The sequence below is a fragment of the Motacilla alba genome, chromosome 21 (genome assembly GCF_015832195.1).
Source record: "Motacilla alba alba isolate MOTALB_02 chromosome 21, Motacilla_alba_V1.0_pri, whole genome shotgun sequence".
Taxonomy (NCBI): domain Eukaryota; kingdom Metazoa; phylum Chordata; class Aves; order Passeriformes; family Motacillidae; genus Motacilla; species Motacilla alba.
Window position 1 is genome coordinate 5,441,882 of NC_052036.1, and position 11,843 is coordinate 5,453,724.

Below are 11,843 nucleotides of genomic sequence, written 5' to 3' on the forward strand. Positions count from 1 at the left end.
TTGAAGCAGCCCCTTATAATGCAGTAGAGATGTTGAAGTGCCAGTTTTCAGAAGAGCTGGCTATGCTAAGAATCTGTCACCTTTGTCAGTTAAAAAACTGCCTCTCCTTGAAAGGGTTGAAAATATAATGGCTTCCAAAGTGAGTAGCTCCTTTAGCCTACTGCTGCAAAAGTAAGCAAGATTTAACTCCTTCAAGATTACATTGTTCTATCTGCACCTCATCTTCAGCTGTTGAACTTGACCTAGTTTTATAGCCATGCAATTATCTAGTGTCATCTCTTACTAGTAGAGGGTTTTATTAGTGCAGATAAAACATAAGTGTGAAAGGTAAGAATTCTTTTGTTTGAGCCTTTGCTTTGCTGCCATCGTCACATGAATTCAGGCTTGGTGGTATTAAGTAAGTTTTGGGCAGTGCAGTCAAATGTTCTGAATTTGGATTTTTTTGTAATCAAATAAGTGCTGCAGATAGCGATGAAGCTGATACCGTGCTGTTTGATTAGTGCTGCTGAAAATGCTCTGCAGCAGAGTCCACAACTTTTGGATGTAACTTTTGGGCAAATCAAAATTTTATTGCGTTATACTTCTTTTATTACTCAGTTGAGGTTTGTGGCTACTCTTGGAAAATTCAGAATGTCAGTAACTCTTGACTGGCAGTACTACTTCATTTCCACAGACTTTGTTTCTGCATTTTCACTGAGATTTTTTTTCTTTTCCCCCAAGCATACATATGAAGAGGCTGAGAAGGGCTTTGATGAGACTTTGGCCAAAGAGAAAGGAATGAATCGTGATGACAGAATCCACGGTGCCTTACTGATCCTCAATGAGCTAGTGAGAATCAGCAGTATGGAGGGAGAGGTGAGCAGAGGAGCAGGGTGGTGATTATGGGGCTTGATTGAGAGTGTATAGCAACTCTGCAGTCTGTGGAAATATCCCATAGTGTTGCAGTGGGGTTGCTGGGTGGAAAACTCATCTGAACATGGAGTCGAGCATTAAAGTGTGTTAGAGAAATAAAAGGGACAAGTTTGGGCTGAGGAGGTAATAAGGTCCAACAGAAAGTCTATTAACTTGATTAAATACAATGAAAAATATTTTTTTCTATGGGATGAGGACTCTCTTGCGTGTTAGATACTCAAATATTTTTGCTGGATTTTACTCAGTTGGTGTTTTACAGCCATTTGAATATTGATTATACAAGATGCTATTCAGGAGATTTGGGTAATACTGTACTGAGAGAATCTTAGTTACTTTTTATTTTTTAATGTTTCTCTACTTTGTCCAGCGCCTTAGAGAGGAGATGGAAGAGATCACTCAGCAGCAGCTTGTGCATGACAAGTACTGCAAAGACCTGATGGGCTTCAGTACCAAGCCTCGCCACATCACTCCCTTCACAAGCTTTCAGTCTCTTCAGCCCTCTCAGTCAAATGCTTTGGCTGGTCTCCTGGGCTACAGTGCTCACCAAGGAATTATGGGTTTTGCAACCTCACCTGTCCCAGTAAAATCTACCTTGGTAGAAAGTCGATGCTGCAGGGATCTAATGGAAGAGAAATTTGATCAAGTATGTATTTGTTCTTCAACTTGTCTCTATTCTTAACATCTGTTCTTGCAGATGAATTGTACTCTTGTGTTTTTACTTAGCAGGCAATACCAGCTAGCATTGAACTGAGCCTTCAAAACTCAGTATTTACATGTATCATGGCTTTGTCACTGAATGTCTTGGGGCAAATGATTTATTTCCTTTGGAAATAGTCCTGATTATCCTTTTCTTTGAGGGACTCTGAAGCCAAATATCAGGAGAATGCCTAAAAGCACACAGGTAATAAACTGCCAATGGCCATCCTTTAAAGCTTAATCTTTCCTTCCAGGTCTGCCAGTGGGTTCTCAAGTGCAGAACCAGCAAAAATTCTTTGATCCAGATGACAGTTCTCAATCTGCTGCCACGACTGGCCGCTTTCCGTCCGTCAGCGTTCACAGGTGACAAGACAAATGGTTGGATGTTAGAAGTATTGGTGAATTTGGGCTGGAAGTTATCCAGATCTCTTTGGTCCAGATGAACTTGTGCAGCACACCAAATGTAGTGCTTGTCTGATGAGCACATTACTCTGTGGGAAGACAGTCTTTTATTCTAAATAAGTGTGACTTGATAGCTGATGCCAAAATGTTGCTCTGATGAAGAAAATAGATTGAAATCTATTTTCAGAATTTGGTGATCAATACCATAAGACATAAAAACCTCCTTTTTCTGTTTTCTCCTCAGTATGTCAGACTTGGAGGAGAATTGTCTCATACTCTGACTCAGTATATGCCAAATATTATTAGAGTTCTCTTCCTTTTTCTCTGTTGCATGCGCTAGGAAATACCTGCCAGCTTTAAAGCAGTTTAGTCAATTTATCAAGCAAGTTTAGGAGAGTATCAGAGTTGGAGGCAAGTCACCAAGCTGCTCTTAGTGGGTTGGAAAAATTTTTGCATTAATTATTTCAAATTTCCAATCAATCACTATGAAGCCAAGATGCTTGGATCTTATATGTGTGTAAAACCTGTTGCAGTGGGGATGTTTTATAGCTTTTATTCTGGTGATTTTTCTTTTTAAAAACAAAGCCTTCTGTAGTATGAAATGTTTATTATATGGTGACATGTTTGCCTCTGATCACGTCAGCAAATTTAATATTACTGTGTCTGTTTTCTAGTTTTACACTTGTAAAGGTTTAGTTGGAAATGTTATGCAGCTGTATAAGCCTAAATGAATTCTAATATCTGTATTGTTTTCTCTGTGGGCAGCTGATCAGTATCTTCCAGACACCATGAATCATGTTCTCAGTTGTGTGAAGAAGGAGAAGGAGCGAACAGCAGCCTTCCAGGCCTTGGGTTTGCTTTCTGTGGCAGTGAGGTCTGAGTTTCAAGCATACCTACCAAAAGTCCTTGAAATCATAAAAGCAGCTCTTCCCCCAAAGGACTTTGCCCACAAGTAAGTATGTGAAAGTTAGAGGAAGAAATGGAAACACTTGCTCTTTATATAATCTTTGTAATGTGGATCAAATTCTTGTATTAAAATCAGAAGTGTTTCTGTAAGACTGATAACACAGAAGGAGGATGAGGAAAGATGTTTGAAAAATAGCAGCTCCTTGTAATTTTGTGGTCGTTTTCCAGGAGGCAGAAGTCTGTGCAGGTTGATGCCACAGTCTTCACCTGCATTAGTATGCTGGCACGAGCCATGGGACCCAGCATCCAGCAGGACATCAAAGAGCTTTTGGAACCTATGCTGGCTGTGGGCCTGAGGTAAGCATAAATCTGTTTTGCTGTTAGCTGCAGGATGGCATTGTCAGCCATACAGAGTGAGATCTTAAAAGTTTTCAGATTGATAAGGAAGGTTATTGCTTTTAAGTTGACATAAGTGATCTTTCAGAAGATCACTATAGCTGTTTCAGAAGAATGGTATGTTTTAACTGTTAATCTGTCTGTTGTTTAAGAGAATTCATATCCCTGTTATTTAAGAGAATTCATATCTCAGTTCAGAAATCTTGTTGCCAGCAGACTTGTGCCATATCAGACTGGCAGAGAAGGAGAGCTGAAGTGCTGAATATTTGCTCCTGGCTTCTTTCACCTTTGTAGCTGACAGTTCTTATTGGAAGAATTAATTAAGTTGTTAGTATGGAAAGGTGTGGAGAAAGTTTTCAGGTAGCACAAGGCTGTTTAAATTATATTGTCATCTGGAAGTGAATTTAGTTGCTTTTTTGTTTAAAAAACATAAGTGTAAGAAGTCATTTAGATGTGTAACAGTATTACAGCAACACTGGCTAATGTAGTGATGTGTGCACAGTCCTGGGACTTTGCTCACCCTCTTTACACAGGAAGGTCACCTCATGCCTCAGTTCACACAAGGACCCTGTGCTCTGCTTGCAGGTGTTGCTCTCATGTGCGAATGCCCACTATTATATTCTGATTGGCAAAGGCATAAATAAACAAAAAGGTGAAATATGCACTCATTGTTTCTTTTCTAAGGACTTTTGCTTACTTCTTGCCCTCAGCCCTGCTCTAACGGCTGTGCTGTACGACCTGAGCCGTCAGATCCCACAGCTGAAGAAGGATATCCAGGATGGGCTGCTGAAAATGCTCTCTCTTGTTCTGATGCACAAGCCTCTGCGACATCCAGGCATGCCAAAGGGCCTTGCCCACCAGCTGGCCTCCCCCAGTCTCACCAACATCCCAGAGGCCAGTGATGTGGGGAGCATCACTCTTGCCCTGCGTACTCTCGGTAGCTTTGAGTTTGAAGGTGAGGTGTATCTCCAGCCAGGGGCTGTGTACAAATCACAAATGGGACAGGACTGCTGGGAACGTGCCTTGAGCTGTTTTATTTTCCAGCATCAGCCTCATTACATGGTTATGACAATGGGAAGATGCCATCAGCTCACATCCCAGGCAGCAGACCAAGAACTTAATGTTATAACTTTAAAACTTTTTTGACCAATCGCACAAAGCAAAAGCACACTGACAGCAGTTCCATCCAACCACTACAAGCACACATCCCTTTGGTTAAAACAATGCTTGCTTATTTCAAATACAATACCTGCTTGTAGGCCTTAAAACACAATGCACAGAGCTCCATTATTAAACTTAAAACTTTCTAATATCTCGCTAGATATACTTTTCTGCAGCTTAAGGAGTTATTCTAGACAAGCATTAATACACAGACCATTGTTCTATTTGTCCTTACTTTTCTACTTCTTACTTACATAATTTTTCTGCTGACCAATCTTATGGCTACTACTTAGCTCCAACCACAGTTCTGCTGTCTCTGAGGCCTGCCTGCCTTTTGCAGCTTTCCCAAAACCCTCTGATTTTATGGATTCCCACAAGATGAAATAAGGAGGCAGGGGTAGGGGCATATGGGATAGAAACAGCTGGGGCATTGGAGTAGAGTACAAGTAGCCAAAAAATTCTGGGAGCATGTTCTTGAAACTCCTGTTCTGTGGTAAAACTCGTAATTGAGGTGTAAACCTGTGTTTAACCACCCATCTTCCTCTTTTCAGGCCACTCCCTGACTCAGTTCGTCCGGCACTGCGCAGATCACTTCCTGAACAGCGAGCACAAGGAGATCCGCATGGAAGCCGCCCGCACCTGCTCCCGCTTGCTCACACCCTCCATCCACTTGATCAGTGGCCATGCCCATGTGGTCAGTCAGACAGCAGTGCAGGTCGTGGCTGATGTCCTCAGCAAACTGCTTGTAGTTGGAATAACTGACCCAGGTTAGTGTGGGATTCAGAGAAAAGGGCTCTCCTACCACATGCTAATTTTATCATGTGAGCAGGTGATGATGTTACGAATAGAAATAGAATTTGTAATAGAATTTGAACATATTTGCCACTAAACTTAATCTGTCACTCTTGGTAAATTAGAAAAAAAAGTCTCCCAGTTTCTTTTTCCACATCTTGATTTTTGAGGTACTAATAGAACACTAGTGAAAAATGCTCCAGATGTGCCCTTGGTAACCCTTTGAACTAAGCACAACACTGAGACTCCTTTTGCTGCTGTTCTGGGTCACAGCCTTAAATTTTGTAGTTTAGGAATGAATTGGTCCTTCTTGTTGAAACTTTGTACTTGATTTTTTTTTTGTTCTTTCAGTTGAACTAATCTCAGGTTGCCCCGTGGCATCCAAAAGTGACACTTGCAGGTGCAAGAGATTGGCACTGTACTGACTTGGTTACTGGGGCATGTTGAGCAGCACAGAGATTTCTGGGCTGGCCCATTGAGTTTTTTGTGTGTGAAACACTGATATAGTGTCTTGCTCTGGGGAAGCTCTTGTGAAGAATTTTTGAGGCTGTTTTGAGAACAAAGGCAAAAAAAGTGACAGGAATTTAGTGCATTTAAAGAGAAATAAATGTGTTCTTGCAGACCCTGATATACGTTTCTGCGTGTTGGCTTCTCTGGATGAGCGGTTTGATGCTCACCTTGCCCAGGCTGAAAACTTGCAAGCTCTTTTTGTGGCCCTGAATGATCAAGTGTTTGAAATCCGAGAGCTGGCCATCTGCACTGTGGGGCGCCTGAGCAGCATGAACCCTGCCTTTGTCATGCCTTTTCTTCGCAAGATGTTAATCCAGGTAAGGAGGAGGGATTCCTGCAGGGAAAATGGAGTAATTGATATTGAGACTGAGGTTAAAGAACTGGGCTATCTGGCTGTAAATGCATGGAGAGGGAATCCATCTCTTTTGGAAAGTAGTTATTGCCCAGCTTAGTGGGTTTCAGCAGATCTTTCTCATGATCAGTGGTTGGACTGAAGCTGTATGGGTATATTGAAAGGGAAAGGAAGGATAGCAGTTCTTATTTCACCCCTAGTCATCATGCCAGAGTGCTTTCCATCTCTGCTGAGGAAGAATGTTGTGTAGTGCTTTTGGGTGAATGTGTGGTACCTCTTTGTAAACACAGACTTTGGAGCCTTCATTTTATGCTAATTACTTTTAATTAGGATAATTAGTAGTATTATCCTTAATTTAGGATAAATTATAACAGAGTGAAACGTAGAACAGCCTTTAGAAATACTGAGTTGTGACAGAAGGAAATGCAAGGAATTTTTACCTGCCTTTATTTTTCTGATTTGCTTGCTTGCATTGTCTCTTGTGCAGATCCTGACGGAGCTGGAACACAGTGGTGTTGGCAGGATCAAAGAGCAGAGTGCCAGGATGTTGGGTCACCTGGTTTCCAATGCTCCACGCCTCATCCGTCCCTATATGGAGCCTATCCTTAAGGTAGAGTCTCTACGTTTCCTGGTGACTTTGGAATGAAGTGACACAGCAAGTGGACCCTCAGGAGCTACAGTTGTAGCTGCTTCATTGTAGCTACACTGCAGTTAAGCTTTCCTGTTTCATTGTAGCAGGAAAGAAAACAAATTGGTGTAGGTGTTACTCACAGTAATGCACATGGGTGACAGTTTAGCCCAATTTAATTCCAGATTTGCATAATGTTTATGACACCCAAGTTTCTTTTACTGTTGAAATTCTTATGATTGGGGGGTCAGGTGTAACAAAAGGAAAGATAATTTTGAGTACTCTTTAAACACATTCTAATTTGTCCCACTGTCGTCCACCAGGCACTGATTGTGAAACTGAAAGATCCTGATCCAGATCCCAATCCAGGCGTGATTAACAATGTCCTGGCTACGATAGGGGAGCTTGCACAGGTAGGATGTACTGCAGATACCTCTTTGCCGTGCTTGTTAAGGTCTTGGGAATGCTAGATGAAGGATGAATTTTTCTCTTTCAATAGGTCAGTGGGCTGGAGATGAGGAAGTGGGTGGATGAGCTCTTCATTATAATTATGGACATGCTACAGGACTCCTCCCTGCTGGCTAAAAGACAAGTAAGTGTTCACAACTGTGCTAAACTTGACAGCTGCTGTGACCATAGCTGTAAAAAAATATCCACACATCCCATCATAGCTGCTAAAATGAAACTTTAAATCACTCAAGTCTCTAGTGGAGTTATAGTCACGGTACACAGGTGAGGGTTCACAGTGCCTGTTGTGGCATAGTTCAGAGCTGTTAGAGGAAAAACAAGAAGGAAAAGGAAGCTGTTTTTATTGCAAGGCTTGGACTCACTGAATTGAAGCTTTATTTGAATTGTACCTCTGAGTGAGAACAATTGTGACAGCCTGAGATATTGTTGATTATTACTTTCTTTATTATTGCTTATAGAAAAATGTTCTTTATAGAGGCTTTCCAACCATGGACTTTGAGTTGCAGTGTGATCCTTAAATGTTCAAAGACACTTACAGAAGTCGAATGACCGATGTATCAGAAGGCATAATCAATTCCCTGGTCAAAACTAATCTTCTTTGGGCTTCATCTCTGTAGGTGGCTCTTTGGACACTGGGGCAGCTTGTGGCTAGCACTGGTTATGTGGTGGAACCATACAGGAAGTACCCAACTTTGCTGGAGGTGCTTCTGAACTTCCTGAAGACTGAGCAAAACCAGGGCACCCGCAGAGAGGTATGAACATGAAAGTATCACACAACCACTTAGCAAAGCTGATTGGGAAGAGAGAGGTGCCAAATAAATGTGCCTGCATAGATTTGAGGCAGGGAGGGAGAGAATGTTGTTGTGACTGAGCAAAATGCAATAAGCAATAAGAGAGTGCGTGTGTTAAGTCAATGAAATGGCTTCCAGAAGCTGGACAGAAAGCATTGTTTTTTCCAGGCAGTAACTTCTGTTCCAGGTCTTCCCTCTTAAATAATGAGAATCTTTTCAGATGTGGAGTTTGAGTGTTGTCTTTGGCCTCAGTGATGAAGTTCTGGTGAATTTTCTTTGTGTCTTTTCAGGCTATCCGTGTGTTAGGGCTGCTGGGTGCTTTGGACCCTTACAAACACAAAGTGAACATTGGCATGATTGATCAATCACGAGATGCTTCAGCTGTTAGCCTCTCGGAGTCCAAATCCAGCCAGGATTCTTGTAAGCATCTCAATTTCTTTCAGATAGATAGCTTTATGATTTACAAACAGATCTTGACTGTTTTGTTATCAGTTTGTCTCTTCTTCTTCAAGAATTTTTAGTGTACATGCTTTCAATTTACACTTAGGTGTTCCTGAACCCATATTGAAGATCTTTTATTACCTAGCTCATGACACTGCCTTCTTTCTCCTAGCTGACTACAGCACCAGTGAGATGTTGGTGAACATGGGCAACCTCCCTCTGGATGAGTTCTATCCAGCTGTCTCTATGGTGGCACTGATGAGAATTTTCCGAGACCAATCCTTGTCCCAGCACCACACTATGGTAGTTCAGGCCATCACCTTTATTTTCAAATCTCTTGGACTGAAGTGTGTGCAGTTCCTGCCCCAGGTCATGCCAACATTCCTTAATGTAATACGGGTGTGTGACGGTGCCATCCGAGAGGTGAGTGTGCCAGGGACCACTCCTTCCTGTTCCACTGTATGAAAATAAGAATCCATTTCTTGAAGAGACTGTGGCTGGCTTTGGGCATTGCTGTGCTATGTGTTGATGCCAAGCACACTGCAGAAGTGAGGCTCAGCTTTGCTTTTTCCCCTCTGTGAGCAATTACTGGAATGCCCAGTGCAAACAATTTCTCTGCTTTTTATGGAAACGGCTGCTTCTGAGCATAATCCTTGGAAGGCCAGGATTTGATTCTGTATTTTCACCAAGCTGTTCCTGTTCAGGAAAACATCTATGCAGCTTCCAGATCTTTCAGTGATCTCTGTGTTAATACTCTGTGGCAAACAGTATTATTAAATAATAGGGGTAGATTCTTCAAATTTCTGATGCAGTCATTTACTTTGGCTCATCTCTGAGAAGGAAAAATCAATTTGATACAGTCTGCTAACATTTAGAGCAACATGGGTGGTGATTCCACAGCAGTGCTTTCTCTTCCTTCCCACTTACAGTTATAGAAGGAAATGAGAATTGTGTGAAGATCATGATGGGCTTAAGGTTCCCCTAACCAGAGATGGCTGCTGTTTGCCATGGCTCTTCCTCAGGCAGCCAGGCGCTCTGGGGTGTGAAGGGCAGTTTGCACTCCTTATTGCTGCTGTGTTTTATAGGTGCTCCCTTAGCAGAATCCCAGCTCTGCTGCAGAACTGCTGTTTTCTCCCAGCCTGAACTGCTACTCAGATTGTAAGGAAAGCATCTCGTGTCTGGGTTGTCTGAGGTTCTAGACCTGACTGATCTAACTTGCTTGAAAGCTATGCACTTGTGCACACTCTGTTTAAAAATTTTCAGGTAAAAGAAGATGGTGAAAGTGTACTGGGGAGAAGAGCTGAGGTGGGTATGCGTGACATAAAGCCTAAAAGAGGAAGGTCCTTGTCCTGTATGTAAGCATCCTCTCACTTCACCAAAAAATAGGCACAGTACAGGAGCTCAGAGTTCATCTTTGGTAAATGTATGTGTGCTGTTCTCACTAAAGAAGCTGAGATTATTTCTTATTTAGTTCTCATGAAAGTGTTATCTCTTTTTATGAGCTCCATGTTGTATTTTGTGACTGTAGTCTTCAAAAACTGCATGAAGAAATGAAATTTAGTAGACAATAACTTACATTTTCCTATTTTTTGTAGAGAAAATAGACTGTCTACATCAAAGTGATTTAGCCCACATGATTTCATACTAATTTAAAGAGTAAAATCATTGTCACAATTGGATGTTTAAGATTGTATTGTGGTGGAAGGAATTGCAAAACTGTCACAGTGCATCCAAATAAAATTGTCTAAGTCAAAATTCTTCTTGGTGGTGAAGAATGAATGGTGTAATCAACCACCTTTTAAAAAGTGCAGTGTTTCTGGCAAGGACCTAACTGCGTTCCCCAGTAACTTTTCACCAATATATCTTGTGGAGGATGGGAAAAAGTACAGAAGGAGTATCTTAAAATGTGTGTCAGTTTGGTTTTCAGGCAGGGGGAAAAGACTAGGGGCTAAATTTTTGGAAGCATCCTTCAAACATAAATTACAAACACTGTAATTGAGGTGTCTGTGCTTGCAAGTCTGTTCTGACACTGTAGATTTGCTGGGACTTTATAAACCCCTGTTTGTGTGCTTGAGTGTCTGAGGCTTTGAGCTCACAAATTTTTTTTTTAGGCAAGCTGGGGGGAAACCCAACCAATAAACCCAAAATCACTTTTCTTCCTCACTGCCCTCTTAAAAACCAACAACAATAAAAATTAACCAAAAACCCAAAACCCATGAAAACCCACAAAACCCACACTGCTGAGCTGAAGCTGCCAAGAATTTAGCCCCAGATTTTGAGCAGATGGGAGCTATGCATGCTATTTGTTTGATAAATGAGCTTGCAATTGCCTGTGAAACTCTTTACCCAGTGGCTTTGATATTTGGATAAGCTCACTGATTATTACACGTTTCTTCCTTCCAGTTCCTGTTCCAGCAGCTGGGAATGTTGGTGTCCTTTGTGAGAAGTCATATTCGGCCCTATATGGATGAAATTGTCACCCTGATGAGAGTGAGTGCAATCTTTATGCCAGTACTTTACTGTCACAGAAACATGGACAGTCTTTTTCAAATAACTTATGAAGAGTATCAACTACTTAAGAAGTTCATATGAAGTGCAGAGTTGCATATATTTGAAGTAATAATTGTATTTTGAAATACTATTTATTTGAAGTTACAATATACATTATTGGTAGTAACTGAAGTAAGTGTAGCTCCAGGTTCTGATAGTGACTGAGTTCTTTTCAGCACTTGGATTTTGTGCACTTACTGCTTTCAGAAACATAGTTTTAGCAAAAGATACCTGGAGTTCATAAATAGGTGTCATTTAATGTAATTTTCACTAAATGTTTGCAAACTTGTAGAAGGATTAGGAAAAAAAATCAGTTTTCCAGAGGTTGTTTTCAACAACTGTGAATGTATTGGAAGGGCAGAGTGTTTAAAAAGCAGGAAGTGTAGTCCTTCCTTGCAATCTTGAATTTATCTACAGGCTGTCTCCTACAGTTTGCTTTTCCTGTAATTGGTACAGCTCAGCTGAAGAACTGCTGGATTTTTTTTTCCCTTTTTTTTTTTCTTTCTTCTCTAGGACTTCTGGGTTATGAACAACTCCATACAAAGCACAATTATCCTACTGATTGAGCAGATTGTGGTAGCTCTAGGAGGTGAATTCAAGCTTTACCTGCCTCAGCTCATTCCTCACATGTTACGGGTCTTCATGCACGACAACAGTCAGGGTCGCATTGTTTCTGTGAAGGTGAGTGGGGCTGCTGTGCTTTGGGCACTGCCCAGGCACGTGTGCTCCCAGCCTGCCATGCTCAGCCAGGCTCCTTGCTTGTGTGCTGCACAATCAAATGGGATGGGTGCAGTTCAGCAGTGGCTTGGTGTGAAATGATCCAGACAGTTGTTTAAAG

General features: G+C 41.5%; 1 protein-coding gene across 6 annotated transcripts in view; it reads left to right on the plus strand.

Moving 5' to 3' along the window:
- MTOR (mechanistic target of rapamycin kinase) overlaps positions 1 to 11,843 on the plus strand; it is a 67,220-nt gene that overhangs the window by 3,890 nt on the left and 51,487 nt on the right. For 5 of the 6 annotated variants that reach the window (XM_038159590.1, XM_038159588.1, XM_038159592.1 and 2 more), the window contains 17 exons: positions 721 to 855; positions 1,280 to 1,555; positions 1,863 to 1,971; positions 2,776 to 2,962; positions 3,145 to 3,273; positions 4,023 to 4,267; positions 5,025 to 5,240; positions 5,887 to 6,092; positions 6,615 to 6,737; positions 7,079 to 7,168; positions 7,255 to 7,347; positions 7,841 to 7,975; positions 8,305 to 8,434; positions 8,628 to 8,878; positions 9,719 to 9,760; positions 10,859 to 10,945; positions 11,519 to 11,686. In XM_038159590.1, coding sequence (XP_038015518.1) covers positions 721 to 855; positions 1,280 to 1,555; positions 1,863 to 1,971; positions 2,776 to 2,962; positions 3,145 to 3,273; positions 4,023 to 4,267; positions 5,025 to 5,240; positions 5,887 to 6,092; positions 6,615 to 6,737; positions 7,079 to 7,168; positions 7,255 to 7,347; positions 7,841 to 7,975; positions 8,305 to 8,434; positions 8,628 to 8,878; positions 9,719 to 9,760; positions 10,859 to 10,945; positions 11,519 to 11,686 — 2,622 coding nt within the window. The remainder of the gene's footprint in view (positions 1 to 720; positions 856 to 1,279; positions 1,556 to 1,862; positions 1,972 to 2,775; positions 2,963 to 3,144; positions 3,274 to 4,022; positions 4,268 to 5,024; positions 5,241 to 5,886; positions 6,093 to 6,614; positions 6,738 to 7,078; positions 7,169 to 7,254; positions 7,348 to 7,840; positions 7,976 to 8,304; positions 8,435 to 8,627; positions 8,879 to 9,718; positions 9,761 to 10,858; positions 10,946 to 11,518; positions 11,687 to 11,843) is intronic. The other variant, XM_038159593.1, reaches the window with a different exon arrangement.